The sequence below is a fragment of the Acomys minous genome, assembly GCF_964271855.1.
Source record: "Acomys minous genome assembly, chromosome: 11".
NCBI lineage: Eukaryota > Metazoa > Chordata > Mammalia > Rodentia > Muridae > Acomys > Acomys minous.
Genome location: NC_140492.1, coordinates 69,375,179 through 69,398,088, shown reverse-complemented (window position 1 = coordinate 69,398,088; position 22,910 = coordinate 69,375,179). Strand labels below are relative to the sequence as shown.

Sequence of the window (22,910 nt, the reverse complement as noted above, 5' to 3'; positions counted from 1 at the left end):
TGCTACTGGACCCGCCCCCTCTTCCCAGGTGGGCTGGGGGCAGGGGTGAGAAGACCTCATCAAAGGATCCTCTGGGAAGACTGAGCATCTTGGGGCTTCTAACCCACAAAGATAGGAGGAGTGTTACCGTCAGTGTCGGAGTGGATGACGTCGACGAACTGTGCATCGGTGGGATCTAATCTGTCCTCAGGCGGTCTCCCGTTGAATAAAGGGCCCGCAGGGTCAAGACCTGGGAGAAAAGCAGAGCGTCTTGGAAGCCCCACGCCATGAGTCACTGCAATCAGTCTTTGATCCCTCCGGGAGAGGTTGGCTCACAGGCTGCCTGGCGTGCTTTGGTGAGTAATCGCTAGCGTCCCAGCGTGCAGTCAGGCGTGTCCACAGCCTGTAGCTCTTTCCCACAGTGTGGACGGCTACCCTGGCAGTGGCTCTGAGAAAAGCAGGTAGGCTCCATGAGGAAGCCCAGCTGGGAAAGAGTCCCACAGCAGGGAGGCACGCAGGTGAGGTCAGCAGGGTAGAAAGGCTCTTCTGGCGAAAACGCTCAGATAGGGCTGGGAATTAAACCCAGCACCTTATACATGAAGCTAGGCCCAGCTACAAAGCCCCATCATACAGCTCAGACTGGCTTGAATTAGCTATGCAGCCTCTAACTGGGTCCCCTGTTTGTCAGGATTAAAGGCATCCATCACCTCTCAAATCTTCCTCACTTTAGGGATTTCAGAAGCCCCTCCCTCTCCACTTTCACCCATTTACACAAAGCCAGGTGGCCGATCTGATTCCATCCTACCGTGCCTGCTCCTGAGGCCCAGGGGGCTCAGCCATGCTGGCCACAGCCTGCCTCCATCTCCTCTTAGCACCCAGCTGAGCCAACTCAGCAGGAAGCGGTCATGACATTCCTCCGCAAGGGTATATCATGCTGCAGATGAGGTGGATCAAATGCATCCCATAATGTCTGAACTGACTTCTTGGTCTCAGTCAGGGTTAACTGGGCTTTATTATCACAGTAAAGAAACACCTGGAAAATCGTGCTTGGGAATCTAGAACCACAACTTAGAAAACCGAGTGTGACAAAGTCGCCACCTACTAGAGCCCTGTGCAAAGAGGGTCTTAAGGATATCTTCCTTGGGGGCTGGAGAGATGGCTCAGTGGTTAAGAGCAGCGACTGCTCTTCCAGAGGTCCTGAGTTCAATTCCCAGCAACCACATGGTGACTCACAACCATCTATAGTATGATCTGATGTGCACTGCATACATAATAAATAAATAACCAAAAAAGAAAATGTGACTATCATTGTATGTTTAAATTCATCGCGTTCCTGGTTTAGGTGCTGGAGATTGAACCCAGGACCTCAGGCATGCTCAGCATGTGCTAGCACACAGCTCCTCCCCTACGCCCTCGGGATGCCTTTCTGGGGAGGACATTTCCCCTCCCCATGTTCCAGACACAATCAAGAGACAGCATCGTTTGCTTCTGTTTCCTGTTTCCTACATGTCTTTGTCTACCGCCCTCCTTTCCTTATCCTTCCACCCCCCAGCTGTCTTCTCCTGTCCTCTCCAACTGAAACTGGTGTGGGAGGGGTGTGCTAACGCCAGTCACTCAAGGCCAACAGGTGGCCCCAACACTACAGGTCTCAGCACAGTAGGAAAAAACTCCACCGCCTTGGAAAGAATTTACCCAGAAACCTCCCCTTCCTCACATCCAACAACACCAACCACTTCCTGGGGAGGAGGTGGGGGGGGGGGAGAAAAGAAAAAAAAAAAGAAAAGAAAAAAGAAAAGGGAGCACCCTGGCTTAGAACCCCCAGTAGATCTAGATAAAACACACCAGAGAGTCGGGCGGTGGTGGCGCACGCCTTTAATCCCAGCACTTGGGAGGCAGAGGCAGGCGGATCGCTGTGAGTTCGAGGCCAGCCTGGTCTACAAAGTGAGTTCAGGACAGCCAAGACTACACAGAGAGACTCTGTCTGGAAAAACCAAAAAAAAAAAAAAAAAAAAAACACACCAGAGAGGGTGTTGAGAGGGCTGGGGGTGCTACCCAAACACCAGCACATATAAAATGGAGGTAAATTTATGGTCCAGAACCTGAATACATATTTGGAGTTGAAAACCACCTAGCAGTCACCTAAAATGTGTGTGTTACATGCATGTGCACATGTACACATGTGTATGCATATAGAGTCCAAGAGTGACCCTGGGTGTTTTCCTCCATCCCTCCCCCCCCATGACCAGCATTTGCTACTTTATGTGTTTTTATTTTTTTTTCCCACCCTTTCCACTCCTTTTCTTCTTTCCTTTCAGCCCCCTAACACTAGATAGAGAGTAAGGGGAGCAACATTATCTTTAGACCACTTCCTGATGATTAGGGGTGCTGAGTTCCTTGGGGCAGGTCTGAGCTTCACCGTCAGATTTAATTTCTTTTCGCTGTTGTTCCGTCTTTGCACCCGACTACTTAGCAAACCTCAACAACGGCAACCAACCAAAACCAACCCAAAAGCAACGCCATCTCTTGGGGCCCTAGCGTTTATATACTGTCTAAAAAGCTCCCAGAATTCCAAATGTCACACAATCACAGAAACTATGTGCAGCTGGCAAAACTGCACCCCCCCCCTTTGCCCCCAGAACACAAGGCAAATCATAGCTGCTGTGAAACAGCGCCTTATCACCACACCTTGGATTTAAATGAAGCATATTTTTATAATATTTTTTAAGAATCCAAACTATACCACTCCACATTTTATATTAAGGTGGGGTCTCTGACTTGATCCGAAGCTCACCCAGCTTGCCAGCTTGCTCCAAGAACCCTCTGTCTCTGCCACCCCAGTGCTGGGATACAGGTGAGCCGCCACCAGCAGCGGCAGCATTTATGTAGGTGCCGGGATCCAAACTCTTGTCCTCATATTTGCATGACAAATGCTTCTATCTACTGAGCCATCCCCCAGTGGAAAATGTTTTGCAAACAAATGGGAATTGTTTTTAAGAACATGAGGACTATGGGGCTGGAGCGATACCTCTGCAGAATGCTGTTCTTCCAGAGGGCCCAGGTTCAATTCCCAGCACACAACCAGGGGATCTGATGCCCTCTTCTGGTTTCTGCAGGTACCTGCACATCCATAGTTCACACGCGCGCGCGCGCACACACACACACGCGCACACACACACACACACACACAAATTAAAAACAATCTTTTTTTTTTAATGTAAGTCTTGGGATATAGCTCAGATCATAGAGTGTTTGCCTTGCATGCATTAATACTCTAGGTTCTGTTCCCAGCACACAAAATAATAAATGAAAATTTTTAAATTTTAGCTGGGTATGGTGGTGCACTCCTTTAGTCCCAGTACTTGAGTGGGGGGGGCGGCGCACGAGGGGCAGAGGCAGGCGGATCTCTGAGTTCGAGGCCAGCCTGGTCTACAGAGTGAGTTCCAGGACAGCCAACGATACACAGAGAAACCCTATCTTGAAAAAGGAAAAAAAATAATTTTAAGAGTACATTTTAGCTGGGCGGTCGTGGCACACGCCTTTAATCCCAGCACTTGGGAGGCAGAGGCAGGTGGATCGCTGTGAGTTTGAGGCCAGCCTGGTCTACAAAGCGAGCCCAAGACAGTCAAGGCTAGACAGAGAAACCCTGTCTTGAAAAACAAAACAAAACAAACAAACAAACAAAAGAATACATTTTAGCGGGGTATGGTGGTGCACGCCTATAATCCCAGCACTCAGGGAGTAATAATAATAACAATAGTAACATTAACAATAACAATAATAATAATAATAGAATCTATTTTAAATCAGATATAGGAGAATTTAGGGGGCTAAGACAGGAATATCTCAAATTCAAGGCCAGGTCAGGGTACAAATGAATTCAAAACTAACCTGGGCTACAGAGCCACATCCTGTCTCAAAATGACAAAAATGGGTCATTGATGGCTCAGTGGGTAAGGGTATTTGGCACCAAGCCTGACAGCCTGAGTACAATCGCAAGACCTGTGCAGTGTAAAGAGAGACCCAAATCCTGTAAACTGGCCTCTAACTTTCACATACATGTTGCGCCACACACACATGTACACACATAAAATATATAGAACAAATTTTTTAAATAAAAATACTTTCTATTTTATACTTAAAATTATTTAATACTTAATTACAAAAATATAAAATAGTATTTCAAAATTTAAAATAGACAAAACAGGCCAGGTGATGGTGGCACACGCCTTTAATCCCAGCACTAGGGAGTCAAAGGCAGGCAGATCTCTGAGTTCAAATCCAGCCTGGTCTACAGAGTAAGTTCCAGGACAGCCAGGGATACACAGAGAAACACTGTCTTGGGGGAAAAAAAGACAAAACAAAACCAGCCAGTTATGATAGATGGTAGATCGCACTTGTAATCCCAGTATTTAGGAGTATGAGGCAGGAGGACTGCCATAAACTTAAGGCCAGCCTGATCTTAGAGAGTTTCTAGGCCACCCTGGGCTACAGACGAAAACTCTGTCTCAACAGAACAAAACAAAGAAAAATAATGCATCATACTTAACCCATCATATCTAAAAATTGTCATGTCAGTGTAATCACAATAATAAATGTGAGATTTGCTTTGTTTTGTTTTAAATCTTTTCTGAATCTCAGTCTTCAAGCCAGTGCACGCCCTGCACCTGCAGCCTATCTCAGTTTGCACTGGCTGCATTTCACCCGTCCAGCGGCTACATGTAGCTAACAGCTACTGTATTGTTTCTCAAAGGATGGCTGCCAGACTACCTGTATCTTCTGGTTGAGAACTCAGGCTCCTTATCATAGAAACAACTCCTGGCAAAACCTGGGCCTGGCATACATAAGTTTCTAGATTCACCCCAGCACCAAATTTATGCATGAATGAATGAATGGATGCATGAATGAATGGATGGATGGATGAATGAGTGAATGAGTGAGTGAATGAATGAGTGAGTGAATGAATGAATGAGTGAGTGAATGAATGAGTGAGTGAATGAGTGAGTGAGTGAGTGAGTGAATGAGTGAGTGAGTGAGTGAGTGAATGAGTGAATGAGTGAGTGAGTGAGTGAATGAATGAATGAGTGAGTGAATGAATGAGTGAGTGAATGAGTGAGTGAGTGAGTGAGTGAATGAGTGAGTGAGTGAGTGAGTGAATGAGTGAATGAGTGAGTGAGTGAGTGAATGAATGAATGAGTGAGTGAATGAATGAATGAATGGGTGAATGAATGAATAAGTGAGTGAATGAGTGAATGAATGAGTGAGTGAGTGAATGAATGAATGAATGAATGAATGAGTGAGTGAATGGGTGAATGAGTGAGTGAATGAATGAGTGAATGAATGAATGAATGAATGAGTGAGTGAATGGGTGAATGAGTGAGTGAATGAATGAGTGAATGAATGAGTGAGTGAGTGAATGAGTGAGTGAATGAGTGAATGAGTGAGTGAATGGGTGAATAAATGAATGGGTGAATGAATGAATGAGTGAGTGAATGAATGAGTGAGTGAGTGAATGAATGAGTGAATCAATGAATGAGTGAATGAATCAATGAATGAGTGAACGAATGAATGAATGAGTGAAGCTAATGAGGAGGCAAACCAAGAGATATGCCTAGAGAAGAGGAGTAGAAGAGAGGAAAATGGCAAAGAGACAGCAGGGTGAAGGGCCAGACAGGGGCCAGACTGCCCTACCCTGGTCTCAGGAAATAACAGTGACTTTTGTCCCTGGGTGATGGATCACACTCCCACCCCGTGACCCAGTGAGCACACCCAAGCAAAGACACTGGGACAGAGTATTCTCCTGAGACAGCTGGGACTAAATTTGAGGCTCAGGGGTGACGAGGAGAGAACCGAGGCCATCCGTGGAGGTAGACAATTGACCTGAGAAACTGAAGCTGAGTTCAGGGCTCAGGGCAGGTCACACAGGCCTAGCAGAAAGCCTGGCTTGGGGAATTCCTGTGATTGCAAGCTAGGTACACTGCAGTTCCCCACAGTCAGGAGGGCAGATTTGTCTGTCAAGAGGCACAGGAGAGAACATGGCACTTGGGTGGAACGAAACACTTGGCTGAAGGGTAGGTTTGGCCCATTTCTTCCTAGCTCTGTGACACCAAGCTGGCAGCTTGAGATTAGTCACTGCCAAAGCAATCAACACAGAACCTGGAAATTGTGTAAGTCAACACTGACCACTGCGCCCCAGTACAACAACACACCACTGAAAAGACACAGGCCATCTACCAGAGAGGCAAATGCAAGCCATCTGTTCTAAGTGTGAGGATTCTCTCGGTCTGTCTCTCTGTCTGTCTGTCTGTCTGTCTGTCTCTCCCTCTCTCTTCGCCCCCCCCCCCTCTGTGTCTGTCCGTCTCTGTCTTGTAAAGACACATATTTTTTAATATAGTGATAATGCTGGGCACTGTGATGCATGCATACCTGTAACCCCTGCATTCAGGGAAGCAGAAGCAGGTGGATCTCTGTGAGTTTGAGACCAGCTGGGTTTACAAAGCAAAATAGCCGAAGCTCACACAGAGGAAACCCTGTCTCTAAATAAATAAATAAATAAATTATACACACACACACACACACACACACACACACACACACACGTATATAAGTATATATAACATACTTAACTTTTAAAACTACTTTGTTTCCCTAGGAGGGTAGTTAATTATATAATTGAGTTGGCTTTGGCCTTTGGGAAAAGTGAGAGAAAAATAAAACCATCCAGGACAAACACAGGAAGCAATGCCAGCCAATAGGGCTGGGGAAGGGGTACTTGGGGCTGTGAGGTGACTCCCCCACTTACATTTCCTCTCCTTCCACACACTTCTGTCTTACAGACTCCCTAAATTTAAAACCCCAGGTGTGACAATGAACCCTGGGAAAGGTGAGTGACAAGCTCTTTGCAAGTTGGGCCCCTGCCCTCAGCCCTGTGAGCAGCTGTGGGAAATTCTTAGGCTCTAGGCAAGAGATCCAGAAAGGGTCTTTGTCCTCTGCACCTCAGGGTGTCCTCCTTCTGAGTTTGCTAGAAAGCTGATATTTCGACAGCCAGGCTGAGCCGCTGAATTTCCCATCTCCTCTTCCCTCCATGGGTCTCCAGCCGTGCCTGGTGAGAGCCAGCTATGTAGTTCAAGCCAGCCTGAATTAGCCCAAAGGAAAGAGGCTCTCTGGGAACAGAAAAATTCCCCATGGGATACTGCTGGGGGGTTACCATAAGAAGAATAAGGTCACCACCAAGCTTTTCTGTGACATAACACAATTTGCAAAATGTTCTACATATATTTTATTAAGTCAGAGGCTGAGGTCAGTATTACCTGTGGGGGTGCTCTCCCAGAGAATACCTGGCCAGGTGAGACCCCCCAGTCACGGACAGGAACCTCACCTGTGATTCTCCCCAGTTTCCCTTTGTACATTTCTCCAACAAATCCAGCTATGTGGGCTCCTAGGCTTACGCCAACCATGTAGATGCTGTCCAGCGAAGCTCCGTTGTCCTAGAAGTTCATTAACAAATTGTGAGCATTCAAGAAATTGACCATGCTTGCAGAGGTTTCTTATTTACTTTGGAGTACTAAGTACTTTGTAGTTACTGTCTCACTTGGGCTATTTTGTGTGTGCACAGATAGGCATGCTTGTCTCTACATTTATGCGTCGAGGCCAAAGGTCATAAGTCAGGTGTCAGGGTGGAGAGAATAGCTCAGTGGTTAGGAAGACTTGTCGCTTTTGCAGAGGAGCCTGGTTCGATTCTCAGCACCCACATAGCAGCTCACGAGTGTATATAACTCAGTTCCAGGGGTCTCCAATGCCGCCTTCTGACTTCTGCACCGAGGCACCAACATGGTGTGCATATATACGTGCAGGCAGAACACCCATATACATAAAAACAAATAAATAACTCTTTTGAAATTAGCTGTCTCCATCAGTTGCTCTCCACCTTGTTTTTTGAGACAGGGTCTCTCACGGAGCCCAGAGGTAGCTGATGTGGTGAGACTGGCCAGCAAACCCCAGGAATTCTCTTAGGTCTTCCCTGGGTCTGGGATTACAGGCATACACTGCTGTGCCCAGATTTTTTTATAGGTGCTTGGGGTTGAGCTCAGATCTTCATGCTTGCACACCAAGTGTTTGTCACCTGAGCCAACTCCTTAGCCCTTGTTGTCTCGTGGAAATGTCATAAGAGGCCTGGAGCAGTAGCTCAGCTGTACTGCACGTGCCTCCTATGTTATAAGTGTGGCAGGAAAAGAGTTCAAGTTAAAGCGTTCTGCAAGGTTGCTGGTGCTGATGCTGCTGTTCAAGTAAAACTATCCCGCAAGGTTGCTGGTGCTGATGCTGCTCTTCAAGTTAAAGCATCCTGCAAGGTTGCTGGTGCTGATGCTGCTGTTCAAGTAAAACCATCCTGCAAGGTCACTGGTGCTGATGCTGCTCTTCAAGTTAAAGCATCCTGCAAGGTCACTGGTGCTGATCCTGCTACTACTAATTTCAAATACAAATAAGCAAAATGAATTCTATATCAATGTATCTAAAATTAAACTTATTTTGCATCTATGTACAAAACTGTCTCTGTCATCTTCTCATCTGGGAAGCTGTTAACCTGAATTCCCTGTGTACTCAGGTAATTAATTTTATTCCTTCTCAAGTCTCTGATAGGGTTAAAGATCTGATAGTTTAGTTTTACAATTAAGCTTTGTTGTTTAGGGGTTAAGATGTTTTTAGGTCTAGATAGATGTTTTAAGTTGATAATGATGAGATATGATAGATATTGATTTACATTCAGAATTTTAGATACACCAAAATAAAAAAGATGTTTTCTTCAAGGTTGCCAAATACAAATAGCCAAAACACTATGAATGTAACATATATATAATTCCTGATTGTTTCGTGGTTCTTCTTGCTGTAGGTAGATTATTGTATATATGTGTAATAATATAAATGTGTATGTTTATATTTATTTAAGGGGGCTGGTGAGATGGCTCAAGGGTTAAGAATACTGGCTGCTCTTCCAGAGGTTCTGAGTTTGATTACCAGCAACCACAAGGTGGCTCCCAGCCATCTATAACATGATATGATGCCCTCTTCTGGTGTGCAGGTGTACATGCAGGAAGAGCACTGTATATAAAAATAATAAATAATCTTTAAAATTTTTTAATTAAAAAAAAAAGGGAAATGAAGCCCCAAGTTGAGGTCCTCTGGCCCAGGCAAAGCAGTCCTGGAGGACGCAGAGCAGGATTCAAGCCAACCTGCTAGCCTCAGATTTGTGTCTTGGTGCCTCCACTTCTGACTCTCCGCTGGTTGCCAACCAGAGACATCTCTAGGGCTTCCAGATTGAGGAGTGGGTGATAAAGCATTTTGACAGAGTCTCCATGCCAGAGGGAAAAAGTGGAGGAGGGCAGACCACACTGATCACAGGCTGCTGGACAGCATGCTCTGAGCACCCCAAATGTTAACTGGCTTGCCGAGGAGCTCATATAAAACTCATGTCACCACCAGCCACAGTGGTCACCATGTGGGAGTCTCTGGGAAACTGTTCGGTGTGTGTGTGTGTGTGTGTGTGTGTGTGTGTGTGTGTGTGTGTGTGTGATTTTTTTGGGGGGACATGCTTTTTTTTTTTTTTTTTTGGTTTTTCAAGACAGGGTTTCTCTGTGTAGCCTTGGCTGTCCTGGACTCACTTTGTAGACCAGGCTGGCCTCGAACTCACAGCGATCCGCCTGCCTCTGCCTCCCGAGTGCTGGGATTAAAGGTGTGCACCACCACGCCCAGCTTTGGGGGGTGCTTTTATTGTTGTTGTTTGTTTGTTGTTTTTTTCAAGACAGGATTTCTCTGTGTAGCCCTTGCTGTTCTAGAACTTGCTCTGTAGACTAGAGTGACCTTAAACTCATAGAGATCCACCTGCCTCTGCCTCCTAAGTGCTGGGATTACAAGAATGCACCACCACAACTCAAGTCACATTTTGTTGTTGTTGTTTAAAAGGGGCGGGGCAGCTCGTAAGATCATTCATTAAATAAAAGCTAAGGCTCTGCCTTTGGAAGCCTTCTAAAACACTCATGTCCTATTAAACCATGTGTTTTCTGGTCTTTTTTTTTATCTTTTTTTCTTTTCTTTTTTTTTTTTTTTTTTTTTTTTTTTTTTTTTTTTTTTTTTTTTTTGGTTTTCAAGACAGGATTTCTCTGTGTATCCCTGGCTATCCTGGACTCACTTTGTAGACCAGGCTGGCCTTGAATCACGAAGATGTGCCTGCCTCTGCCTCCCGAGTGCTGGGATTAAAGGAGTGCAGCAGAATGCCCGGCTGAACCATGTGTTTTCACTGTGGTGGAATAGTCTGGAAACTAGTCTCTTGGTCTTCTGGCTGAACAAGCTACAGAAGTCGCAGGCGGTCCAGGCATTTAAACCAAGAATGCTTTGCTGAGCCTCTCCTACTCAAAGATAAGTCTCATAGTCGAAAAATGATGCTCCTTTCACAAGGCCCTTTGCCATTAGCTATAGAAGATTATGAGGACATAAAATCTACAACATAGCCGGGTGTGGTGGTGGCGCATGCCTTTAATCCCAGCACTCTGGAGGCAGAGGCAGGCGGATCTCTGAGTTCGAGGCCAGCCTGGTCTACAAAGTGAGCCCAGGACAGCCAAGGCCACACAGAGAAACCCTGTCTTGGAAAACCAAAAAAAATAAAATAAAATGACAGCATTGCTTCATATTCCTTCGTGTGGAAGTGGACAACCTGGAGAGCCACCCCCTCTTTCCTGGGTTTGTTCAGATCTGCTCAATATTACAAAATATTACCAATGACACCCCCACCCACACACACACCATCCAAACAAGTTATGCCTCTTGGCTTTGAGCCTCCAAACAAGCAGCTAAATAAAGTCATTTAAGAGGAGTCTTTCTTACCAACATCTGGTCGATAAATTCCTTCAAAATCAGAGCGACTTTTCTGGTGTTGCTAGAAGCATGGCTGTATATCACGGTCGCAGCTCCCCGGTTCCAGTCAACAACCACCACGTTCATGTCCTGAACATCAAGCAAACTCTGTACCAACTCCTCCATCCAAACCGGAGGGGAGCCTGTTGGCCGGAAGCCGTGGATAATAAAGGTGGTTCTCATGGTCACGTTTAAGCTCCCCAGAGCTGTGGAGTTGATGACTTGTGCGCAGGTGCGGTCTCTCCGCGTGTAGAGCATCAGTCTCACATTTAGCCCTGTACCGACCACTGCGCTGTGGAAGCTCAGTTTGGTGAAGGACGGGCATGTTTCATCCGTGTCTGGAAATAAGAGCGAGACATCATCACGCTGGTTAAATGCTGGGATCCACCCCTCGGTGCACTCACATTCCTCAGGGCACCTCGCAAGAGCCCCGATCTAGTTGAATGAAGCTGAAAAGTCATACTTAACCCAGTATGGTACCCAACTGGTACCTGGTTTCTCTAGACATCTTTTTCCAGGCTCTCTCAAGGTCGAAGTCACAAGTTAGCCCAGTGCGGCCTTTTGCAAGGCACTCAGCCACAAGCAAACCCTCACTCAACTCCCCAAGCACCTGTGGGAGCCTCACTCACAGCACATCCTCTTTCGGGGGATGCATTATGGGTGTTGGGCATGGGTGTGTCTGTCCTGTGAGACACCATGCTCCTTCGATGGTAATTTCTATCCTGTGTGTCCTCAAAGAAACAGTAGAGCACAGCAGAAAAGGCAGCAACGGAGTCTTCCCGGTCTCCTGGGGAAAGCCCTCGTCTGGGATGGTGGTCAGAGGGGGGTGTGCCCTGCCCTGAGCTGTCTGAGAGTGCACACCGTGTCAGGTGGTGCTGGACCCTTTTCTCCTCATCTCCTCAAGTTCTTCTGTTGAGCCTTAGCCCTGCAGGACAGCCTTGGAAGAAAGGTGGACTCACGGGAGAGACAGCACAAACCCTGGAAGATTTTTTTTTTATTGTTGTCTGAGACAGGATCTTAATATGAGATCCAGGCCGGCTTCAGACTTACTACGAAACCCAGTCAAGCCTCAGACTTGCAGTCCGACTCGCTCACCCTCCTAAGTTCTCGGACTACATCTATGCCCTTACCATGAATGCCACTCAATGGGACAGTGTTTTAAGACTGCTTTCAGCCAGGCGGGTGGTGGTGGCACACGCCTTTAACCCCAGCACTCGGGAGGCAAAGGCAGGCGGATCGCTGTGAGTTCGAGGCCAGCCTGGTCTACAAAGCGAGTCCAGGACAGCCAAGGTTACACAGAGAAACCCTGTCTCAAAAAACAAAAACAAAAAAAAAAAAAAAGAAAAGAAAAGAAAAAAGAATGGCCTTCATAGGTTCATATATTTAAATGCTTAGTCACCAGAGAATAACATTATTTGAAAAAGATTAGGAGGTGTGGCTTCATTAGAGTGGGTGTGGCCACATTGAAGGAAGTGTGTCACTCCTGGTAGGTCTTTGTTTTGGGGAATTTTTTTTATTTTTTGGTTTTCTTTTTTTTGGGGGGGGGGGATTTCAAGACAGGGTTTCTCTGTGTAGAAAGGAAGAAAGAAAAAAGAAAAAAGGAAAGAATTAAATGAAGACTTTTGAGGTCCTTGGGTCTGGAACTTGCCAAAATTGGACTTTTGCAGTATTACATAATGCTTTGATCAAGAACTGCTATGAGCATTGGTGGCCTACTCAGAGGTAGAAAACACACATGCACAGGGCCCGGCATCCAACTGCAGCCACCAAGAGACAACATGCAAAAAAGGTTCTATAGAAAGTGGAGCACAGCTGGAGCACCAAATTGGGGAGCATCCCTCAAGGGTGAGCCAGGGAGAAGATAAGGGACCAGGGATGGAACAGGAGGGGAAGGCCTCGAACTTGGGATAGGCCACCAATAGGCAAGGGACCCTTTGGACACACCTGTCTGTTCTGACTTCCCTTGGTGGAATTTGAGAACCCAAATGAGCCAGAGTGATGGGTCACTGTCAGCCGTGGGGTTTACCACAGTAATAGTAACCGAAGCGATCCACCACGCTCTGCACCCTGCATCCAGCCTGGTACCCTGAGGCGCGGCTCCTGTAGCGGGGCAACACTTCCATGCCACCCCTTTACTTCCTCTTCCTGGAGAAGAAAGGCCCTTGGAGAACATGCACTGCACCTGCGTGCCTGCTCGGAGAGCCATCCCAGAGCAATAACTCACTGTCTAACGTGTCATCTTCTAGGACAGGAGGTGCTGGCATAAGGCCAAGCCCTTTGGGTCCTTATCCATCCATAAAGCTAAGCTTTGGTCCCGTCTGTGAAACCTACTCTCCAGAGGGCCTGGGGAAAGCATGTCATTTTTCATAAGCTTCCTACATGTCCAAGAGAGGGATGTGGCTGGGGTTAATCCTGAATGAGGTCACACTAGGGGAGCCAGATGTCTCTTTACTTAATTACTAGGTTTCTTCACCTTAGGACACATGAACCGCAGGCCTAAGGGTCAGAAGCCACACAGTCACCTGGCTCCTTGTAACACCGTGCCTGGTGCAAAAGTAAATTTACTGTTTATTTTTTTTCCTAATTAAAAAATATTCTGTGAATGGATCATGTACATGCCTTGTACCCACAGAGGCCAGAAAGGGGCATCAGACCCTCTGAAACTGGAGTAACACATGATGATGAGCTGTCATGTGGATGATGGGAGTCAAATCCTGGTCCCCTGGAAAAGCAGCAAGTGCTCCTAACCATCGTGCCATCTCTCCAGACCATTTATTAATTTTGACTGCAAAAAGGCCCAACTCAGGGCCGTATGCATGAGAGGCAAGCACTCTACCACTGAGACCCATCTTTGGTTCCTAGAACTAAACATCTTTTTTTTTTTTTAAGATTTATTTATTATTATGTATACAGTGCTCTGCCTGCATGTACATCTGCAGGCCAGAGGAGGGCATAAGATCACATCATAGATGGTTGTGAGCCACCATCTATGTGGTTGGTGGGAATTGAACTTATGACCTGTGGAAGAACACTCAGTGTTCTTAACCTGTGAGCCATCTCTCCAGCCCCCTTAGAACTAAACATCTTAAAAAGGAAACACTGAATTGAGGCCATGTTACAAATTAGCTTAAGCTACTTGGCCTCAGGTACTGTGTTGCTGCTGCTCTTGTTGTATCAAATGTGTTCTTAGCATGGACACTTCTCTGGTGTCAAAATTCTCAGCAATTTGGAGAGCATACGAAGACAAGTCAGTGTAAGAGACAAATGTGTTCAAGGGCTTCACATATGGAGCTCTGCATGTTTTAATTTGCGCTGGTATATTTAAGGTTGAGAACTACCTTATGCTTCCCAAAGGCAAACAACTTTTGGGTTCTTTTACTGGTTTCTTACAAAGCCAAGATTACTCCAAGTACAATGAAGTACTCACAGAGCATAGTAAACTGGTTTTTCAAGTTTAACCTTGCCTCTCGTAGTTCACTGAAACAGGAGAAATTATACCTGTCCTTTTTGGGCTACTTACCCTGAAATAACATTTCTTACGGACACCTGGAAAATTACAACAAAGTGGACTCTGTATGCAATGCCCTTTGAGGGAGAATCTGGATTCTATTCAGAGGCTGCGTAATTATTATTTATGATATTCTTTCTTGCGTTAAGAGAAGCAGATTCTCCCAGCACTCAGGAGGCAGAGGCAGGCGGATCTCTGTGAGTTCGAGACCAGCCTGGTCTACAAAGTGAGTCCAGGACAGCCAAGGCTACACAGAGAAACCCTGGTTGAAGAACAGAATAACCATTAGTGACCTTTCTACCCCGTGTAGCTCGGGCTGGCTTTGAGCTGAGCTGCCTCCACTTCTCGTGTGCTCGGATTACAGGTGTGCACAGCACACCAAGTTTATGCAGTGCTGCAGGTCAAGCCCAGGTTTCATGAGTGTCAGGCGAGCTCTCTGTGCACTGAACTACATCGCTCTCCCCTGAGGCCCTGTCCTATAACAGGGGCCATGTCTACATACAGCCACGGATGCTCTCCTGCTGCACTCACTGGGTTCAAACGTTGTGAGTTTCAGCTCACAAAGCTGAAAGTATTTACCATTTGGCTCCTGAAAGACAGCATTTGTCCACTCTGTTCCAGTGTCTTAAATAAAAAACACAAGCCAGTTTTGGAAAAAGCATAGGCTCAAGAGTCAGCCCCAGGTTTGAGAGTTCGACCCATTAGTTATGGAAACTGGCACAACCAATTGCCTCACCTCCTTGAATGCCCATCTTGCATTTATAAGACGACCCCCTGACAACGCTAAACTCTCAGGCAGTGCTACCCAAAAGTAGGTTGTATTTGAAGCCAAAAACACGTGTCCCTACATAGATGTAATGGTATGAATGTAAAACATCTCCCACGGGGTCATGTGTTGGGAAAGTGGCATTGTTTTAAAGGGCGGTAGAATCCCTGCGAAGTGGGCCCTAGCTGAAGAAGATGGCCCCGAGGGCCAGGCCAACAAGGATTCTTGCGTGGGCTGTGTCCTCTTACAAAGCCAGCCAACAAAAACAAACAAACAAAAACAAAGCAAGCCAAAGGAGCCCTGCCTCCCTTAATTGCTTCTGCTAGGTATTATGGTAACAGCAACAGAGGGATTAATTCAAACTGCTCTTCAAAGAGCTGAGGTATGGTTCAGTGGGGGTGCATAGCACTTGTGAGGCCCTGGGCTCAATCCTCAGCACCACATACCTGTACACACACACACACACAAACACACACACGCCTTTGGTATTTTGAACCAACTGAAAACAGTTTATCAACACTCTACCATAAAGAAAAAGAAATGGGCCAGGAGGTGGTGGCACACGCCTTTAATCTCAGCACAAGGGAGGCATAGGCAGGTGATCTCTGTGAGTTCGAGGGCAGCCTGAGCCTGGTCTACAAAGTGAGGCCAGGGCTACACAGAGAAACCCTGTTTCAAAACAAAAAAACAAAACAAACAAACAAACAAACAAAAAACCACACACACACAGGGGCTGGAGAGATGGTTCAGCGGTTAAGAACACTCATTGCCTGCTCTTCTAGAGGTCCTGAGTTCAATTCTCAGCAACCACATGGTGGCCCACAACCATCTCTAATGTAATCTGATGCCCTGTTCTGGCAGAGGTCTGTATACATAATAATAAAATTTTTTTTTAAACCACACACATACACACAAAAAGAAAGAAACAACGAAAGAAAGAAAAGAAAAAGAAAGACCAAACAAAAAACAAAGAAGAAAGAAAGAGAAAAGAAAAGGACGGGGAAGAGACCCTCTAAATAAAGCTCCGTGTAATTTAGTCTGTTCACACAACATCATCACAAACTGCTGGACAAGGAAGTGAAGCCAGCCTGGACAACCAAGGAACAGGTGGCTGATTGAAAATTACTTGTTTTGCCACGCAGAATAGGCAATGAAAACCAAAAGCAGCTTGACTGTCTTTAAGAAAAATGTTGACATTCTGTTCACTAGACGTGCACCTGCAATACTTCCGATGCTGGAGCATCTGTTTCGGGACGGCTAGCTGGCTCAGTAGTGAGGACCACTGCTGCTGGGCCTAAGGACCTGACTGCAGACTCCTCACAGTGCGTGGAGAGAACTGAGCTTCAGCCTGTTCTCTGAATTCCACTAGCACTTTGGGGTGTGTGCACATGCACACCCAAGCAAACAAATATAAATAGATAAACTAGTTAATTAAGTGTAATTTTTTTTTAATTAAAAAAGTGAGGCTGGAGAGATGATCCATCAGTTAAGGTCACTGGTTGCTCTTCCCAAGGACAGGGATGTGATTCCCAGCACCCACATGGCAGCTCACAGCTATCCGTAACTCGGGGCCCAGAAAACTTAGACATCCTCTCTTGGCTGCTATGGATACCAAATGCACATGGTACACAGAATATGTTCAGGAAAACACTCGCACACAAAGTAAGATCGCAAAAAACAATTAAATTAGTTATCCTGATGTCTGAAGGGGGTTTGTTTGGTTTTGGTTGGGTTTTTTTTTTTTATGTTTCTTTGTTTTGGTTTGTTTGTTTGTTTTGTTTGAGGGTTTCTCTGTGTAGCCTTTGCTGTCCTGGACTCTCTTTGTAGACCAGGCTGGCCTCGAACTCAGAGACTTGCCTGCCTCTGCTCGGGTTACAGGAGTGTGCCGCCGTGCCTGGTTGATGGTTAAGTTTTGATGTCCCTCTTCTTATATGTTTTTCTGAGAAATGCTGTCCTCCTCCCTCACTTTACCCTAACCCGTAGACTGTCAGGATCATTCTAAGAATCTTAAATGATGCCTTATGAGGTTTCCAGAACCTTGGCACATGGTACATGCTAAAAATTTAGCAACTGTTGATGTTGACGACAGACTGAGGAAATAGTATTTACCACCTAGGGTTGTACAAAGACTTGAATCACTACAGTCAAGGTGGACTGGAAATAAATCCTAATATAGTTATTATAAATCTTCCAGTTTGGTTCTAAGCTTCATTTATTAGCATGCTTATATGATTTTTAACACTTGCAATCAGTTTAGAGAATTGGGTTCTACTGTCTTAATCCTTTGCATTACTTTTGAACTTTTAAAACATCTTTATTATTATTGTGTGTGTATGTATGCATGCATGTGCCCTTACATGCCACAGCTCACACATGGGCAGGAGTTGGTGCTCCCCTCCTGTCTTTCCACAGGTTTGGGGGATCCAGCTCAGCTTGCCATGCTTATGCAGCAGGCGTTTTTACCCATGCACCCATCTTGCCAGCTCCCTTTGAATTACTTTTAAAACACATTTGGGCATTTCTGAAACGCATCAGAATTATCTTAAGGATTATTTTTCCTTTCCCTCTTTCCAGCATGCATATGTGTGTGCACGTTCACATGTGTGTGTGTACATGGGTGAGTGGGCTTATGCATATGGAAGCCAGAGGTTGACAGGTGTCTTCTTCCTCAATCACCTCCACCTTAGAAATGGAGGCAAGAGCTCTCCTTGGAACCCAGAGCTCCCTGGTCCAGCTGGCTAGCTTGCTTAGGGATCATCTGTTCCTGCCCGCAGAGCTCTGAGGTTTAAGTGGGCCTCCATACCTCTTAGGCATTTATATGAGTCATACTTGTCTGTCAAGTGCTTTATCTATTGGGCCATTTTCTCAGCCCCAAAGATCACTTTCTTTCTTTCTTTTTTTGAAGCAGTTAAATGCTGGCACCAGCGAGTTGACTCCATGGGGGAATGCCACTGATGCCAGCCTGACAACCTGAGTTCTCACTAGCACCCACACAGCCGAAGTAGAAAGCCAACTCCTACAAACTGTACTCTGACCTCCACATGTGTATTGTGCCTTGTGTAAACACATGTGATAGAAAATGGTTTCATATTTGGAACCTTATCCGATCCTGGAGTGGAAACACTTCTGCTATATCTTGTCTGCGTTTGAGGTTTCCTGTTAGTTTGCCTTTTCATTTTTAGCGTTATTCTTGGGGTTGGGAAAGTAGTTGAGTGTTTGTCCAGTAAGTGTTAAACCTCTAGGTTTAAAAACCTAGCATTATCAGCTGCTGCCCCGACTGAAGGTCATTTCCTCAAAACACATTGCCTGTACCGCTTTTACAAACCCTTTAAAAAGTTATACATCCAAAAGAATAAAAAAAGTTGTACATCAAGGATGGATGTGGTGGTGCACACCTTTGTCCCACTGAGTTCAAGACCAGCCTAGTCTACAAAGGCTACATAGAGAAATTTCGTCCCCAAAATAAAACAAACAAAAGTTATGTCAGAATTCACAGTCATAAGCTTTGTGTGAAAAGGAAGCAGGTTCCCAGAAGGCCTGAGAACTGCATTTCACTTCATTTTTGTTATCTCACTGTTGAGATTAATATTTTCATTTTGATTTTATCATCTTGTATTGGAGATTTCTTGAATTGGAAATTGAACCTGGGCACATATTCTATGCCTGAACTACTACAGCCTCAGCCTGGAAATCAATAAATTTTGTTATAAATATACCATGCACCATTATAAGGAATTTATGTATGTAAAATTATGATTTTGTAATACTGATTTAAATATACCTAGATACATAAAAGTATAAACATTTGCCTTGTTAAAAATATGAAAAGAAAAAAAAAGAGAAAAAACTTACCTTCTCTACATCATACAATAAAAATTTACAGTTTCAAAAGGTAAATGATTTAATTTCATATAGGTGGAAAGACATAATTTAGCTATGAAAGACATTAATACTACCTTAGCTTTTTCAAGTCAATTCAAAGAAATAAGTTTGATCTATGATTGAGGGGGGAAATTCAATCTAAGAAAGTTCATTTCACCCACAGCTCCTGGCCTCAGACAGGCTCACGCAGAACTCTGAAGGTCCACTAGTAATTTTTGAAAGCTTTGCCTAGATGACCTACCTGATCTCACCAAGCACAACAAACTGATGAGAAAACACAACCTCAGCATAGGGAGCCTCAAGAGAGCCTGAGTCCCAAACACAAAGATGTGGCCCACTCCGCGGAGCCTTAGCGTTCCCACCCTGCTGTCCGGCTGTCCTCCGGGCGGGCGCGGGCGGCGAGCGCTGGGCTAATCCCGAGCCGAGTCGGTGACAACAGGAAGTTCCCGAGGGAGTGACTGCAGCCCTGTTAGTCCTGTCAGGCTCTTTGTCTCCTCCTCTTCGCAATAAAAGGCCGGGGACTTTCTGCTTACACGGGAGTGCGTATGTTAATGTTCATTTGCATTTGGAGAATGACGGTAAAAAGTTTCGCTCTCCGTGGGCGGTTTACTAGCAGGTGGCCTGGGTGTGCTGAAAGCAACCTAATTTGGGATCCTTCTTCTCCCTTATGAATGAAATGACAACTCCGGTCAGTATTCCTTCTCTGGCTGTGTATACAAAACCACTTTCTGTGTGAATTCACATCCGCGTCCTCCGATCAGACTTCAGACTTTTATTAAGAACACTTCTTTCTGTGTTTACAAATATCGTCTATGCCTCAGACTAGAGGGAGACCTTTTGTACTGAACATTATTTCTCATTTCTTTCCATCCAGTCGCTCTCGTAGCCGAGTTTTCATGTTTTGTTTCTTTATTAGGGGTAGCAGGTGAGTGTGGGCTGTGGTCCCTGTTCTCCCCGGTGGAGGTCAGAGGACGGCTTGCTTGGTTCTCTCTTTCCATCCTGGAGATCTTGAGGACGAAGTGCTCCTCCTCCTCCTCCTCTTCAGGCCTGGGGATAAGCACCTTCCACTGTGAAGTCTCACCCACCCAGTTCTTCCCTTTTTAAAGGGAAAGAACGCCCCTACATCTTCCCTGCTCTGTGAGGTGACAGGGTGAGGGAACTTCAGTAGTGCAGATGGGGAGGAGGGTCACTAATGACAGACTCCACGTTAGTGATGTAATCCTCGTCCTAGCGAAAATTCCCCTAACACTAAGCTTCTGGTTGTTTTTATAAGCTTAGAAATAGTAAGAACAAAAAGAAAACACACACACACACACACACACACACACACACACACACACCAAAAACATCTTCACCCCAACATCAGTCATTTAGCATTGTCCGTCTGAGTGCTTCTTCACGTAGGTGTGTGGCCTTAATAAATAAAACACCACTGTTCCGTATGTCTCAACTTTCTCAACCATAAAATGAAGATAAGATCACATGACTCACAGGGTTGTTACCCAGATTAAATAAGGTGTTGCAGCTGAAGTCTTCCGGAGCACTGGGCCTGCCGCTAAGGTACTTGCTCCCCAGCACTTGGTAATCTTCCTGGTCTTACAGCTGACCCCGCCCCGCTGCAGAGTTGAGAGGGGCTTCAGGACAGACTTGAGGAATTGGGGGGACCTCCTTCAAGTCCTTTCGTGAACACTGCCTGGACACACTACAGTGTTGCTATGCTTTTCTGTCCTGCTTGGAAATAAATTAAGGAACTGGATCAATGAATAAATAGCAAACTCAAAATCAACGCCAGGCAGCTTTTCTACTTTGCACTTGCTCTAAACCTTGCTCAGCTGAAAACAAGGGCTCCCTGGAACAGAGAACTGTTCTGTCTCTTTAAGGAACCTGCCCTGGAATGCACCGCTCCCTACCGGGTCAATGTACTTACTGATAAGTAGGAGTTGAGTTCCTGACGTCTTTTAAGTGCTTCTCTGGACCTAGCCAATGTACTTTTGGGGGGAAACTGCCAACCATCAATTACAGAAATAAGGGCTTCCTGCTGAGTGGTCTTCTGTGTGTTGCTAATGGTTAGGGCACAGAAGTTCCCCTAACTGCATGGCTGGCTGGTCCATTTTTTCCTTCCTGCGTCCGTCCAGAAGAACAGAAAAGAACCAATGAAGGAATCTGTTCTTTCTTTCTTAGATAAGTCAGAAAGAGTGACTCAGTAATAAGAAATATCAACTGTGTAATAGGAAAACACAACACCCCAAAGGTGGGGGGAAGAAAACAGAGTAGAAGCGGAAGGTGCTCACTAAACAGGCGCTCGACCACTGAGCAAGCCCTGCACGGCCCTTTTAATGGAGGAATATTTGTGTACTGACTACAGACATTCATGCATTGAGAGCCCTGTGGCCCTATTAAGGGACAACTCACAAATGTCGCTATTCTCCTCTGTGTGGTCTATTATCATCACCATTGTTATTTAGTTTAGTTTTCTGACACAGGGCCTTATGCAGCCTATAGTGGCTTCGAACTTGCTGCGCAGCCAAAGCTGGCACTGAACTTTCCAACCCTCGTTCCTCAGCCTCTAAAGGGCTGGACTATGTGTGTAAATCACGTCTGCCTCTGCAACCTACAGTGTGTACTCTGCAGTCACTTTTTGTTTTTGTTTTGTTTTGTTTTGTTTTCTTGTCTTCACCACTCAACACAGAGGGCAGAGTAGAAAGGCTAAGGCTGCTGCCTTCTACTGTGTGGACTGGAAAGGCAGGTTTGGAGGTGTGAGGGAATCAGGGGAGAGGTGGTTTTACTATTTTCTCTTCTGACAACCAGGAAAGGTGACCTGTGTCCCCACCCATCCTGGTCTATGGACTTGCTGCTGTGTGACTCACTGTTGTGTGACACCCTTTGTCAACCTGCTGTCTCTTCCTTGGAATACAAGTTCAGAAAGATGAGTCAAGCCGGGCGGTGGTGGTGCACACCTTTAATCCCAGCACTCGGGAGGCTGAGGCAGGCGGATCGCTGTGAGTTCGAGGCCAGCCTGGTCTACAAAGTGAGTCCAGGACAGCCAGGGCTACACAGAGAAACCCTGCCTCAAAAAAACAAAAACAAACAAACAAAAAAGATGAGTCAGTTCCCTCAACTCATATGCAACAAAGATTAGATTTATACTCCCCCAAACCAGACATTTCTCTCCCTCCCTTCCTCCTCTCTCTCTCTCTCCTTCCCTTCCTTTTTAAATAGTTTTCAGTTCTTGGATTTTTCCCCCCCCTGTTTCGTTTTGTTTGCTACTACTGAGGCCTGCCCCTGAATAATAGTTTAGAGTTGTATTTAACGTACTTTTGTTTTATTTTAGTGTTCATTTTTGCAGTGCCGCAGACTGAAGCCGGGGCCTTGAGTGGGCTCAGCAGGCATTCTGCCACTAAGTACACTCCCCCTTGCTGTACTGCAAACTGAGCCTAGGCCCTGGAGGTTGCAAGACACTGCTGCACCAGTGAGCTAAGACTCTCAGCCCTTCTCAAACTTTACTTGGAGACATAACGTTACTAAGTTGCACCAGCTGGAGGTGGGGGTAGATGGCTCAGTCAGTGGAACACAAAGACCTGAGTTCAGATTCCTAGCATCTATGTAAAAATCCCACAACCTACACCAGAAGCTGGATGTGGGGGCTGGAGAGATGGCTCAGTGGTTAAGAGCACTGACTGTTCTTCCAAAGGTCATGAGTTCAAGTCCCAGCAACCACATGGTGGCTCACAACCATCTATAATGTGATTTGATGCCCTCTTCTGGTCTGCAGGTGTACATGCAGACAGCACTGTAAACATAATAATAAATACATCTTTTTTTTTTTTAAAAAAAAAAAGGAAGCTGGGTGTGGTGGGACCTGTAACCCCCAGC

The 22,910-nt window shown here is 45.7% G+C and overlaps 1 protein-coding gene across 2 annotated transcripts in view; it reads right to left on the bottom strand.

Moving 5' to 3' along the window:
- LIPH (lipase H) overlaps window positions 1-20,028 on the bottom strand; it is a 37,755-nt gene extending 17,727 nt beyond the window's left edge. Inside the window, exons 1-4 of one of the 2 annotated variants that reach the window (XM_084801751.1) lie at window positions 19,400-20,028; window positions 10,852-11,219; window positions 7,355-7,463; window positions 128-229 (exon numbers count right to left, since the gene is read on the bottom strand). In XM_084801751.1, coding sequence (XP_084657877.1) covers window positions 128-229; window positions 7,355-7,463; window positions 10,852-11,139 — 499 coding nt within the window. In that variant the 5' untranslated portion in view covers window positions 11,140-11,219; window positions 19,400-20,028. Of the gene's footprint in view, window positions 1-127; window positions 230-7,354; window positions 7,464-10,851; window positions 11,220-19,278 lie in introns of both variants that reach the window. The other variant, XM_084801750.1, reaches the window with a different exon arrangement.
- Between the last annotated feature and the right edge of the window lie 2,882 nt (window positions 20,029-22,910).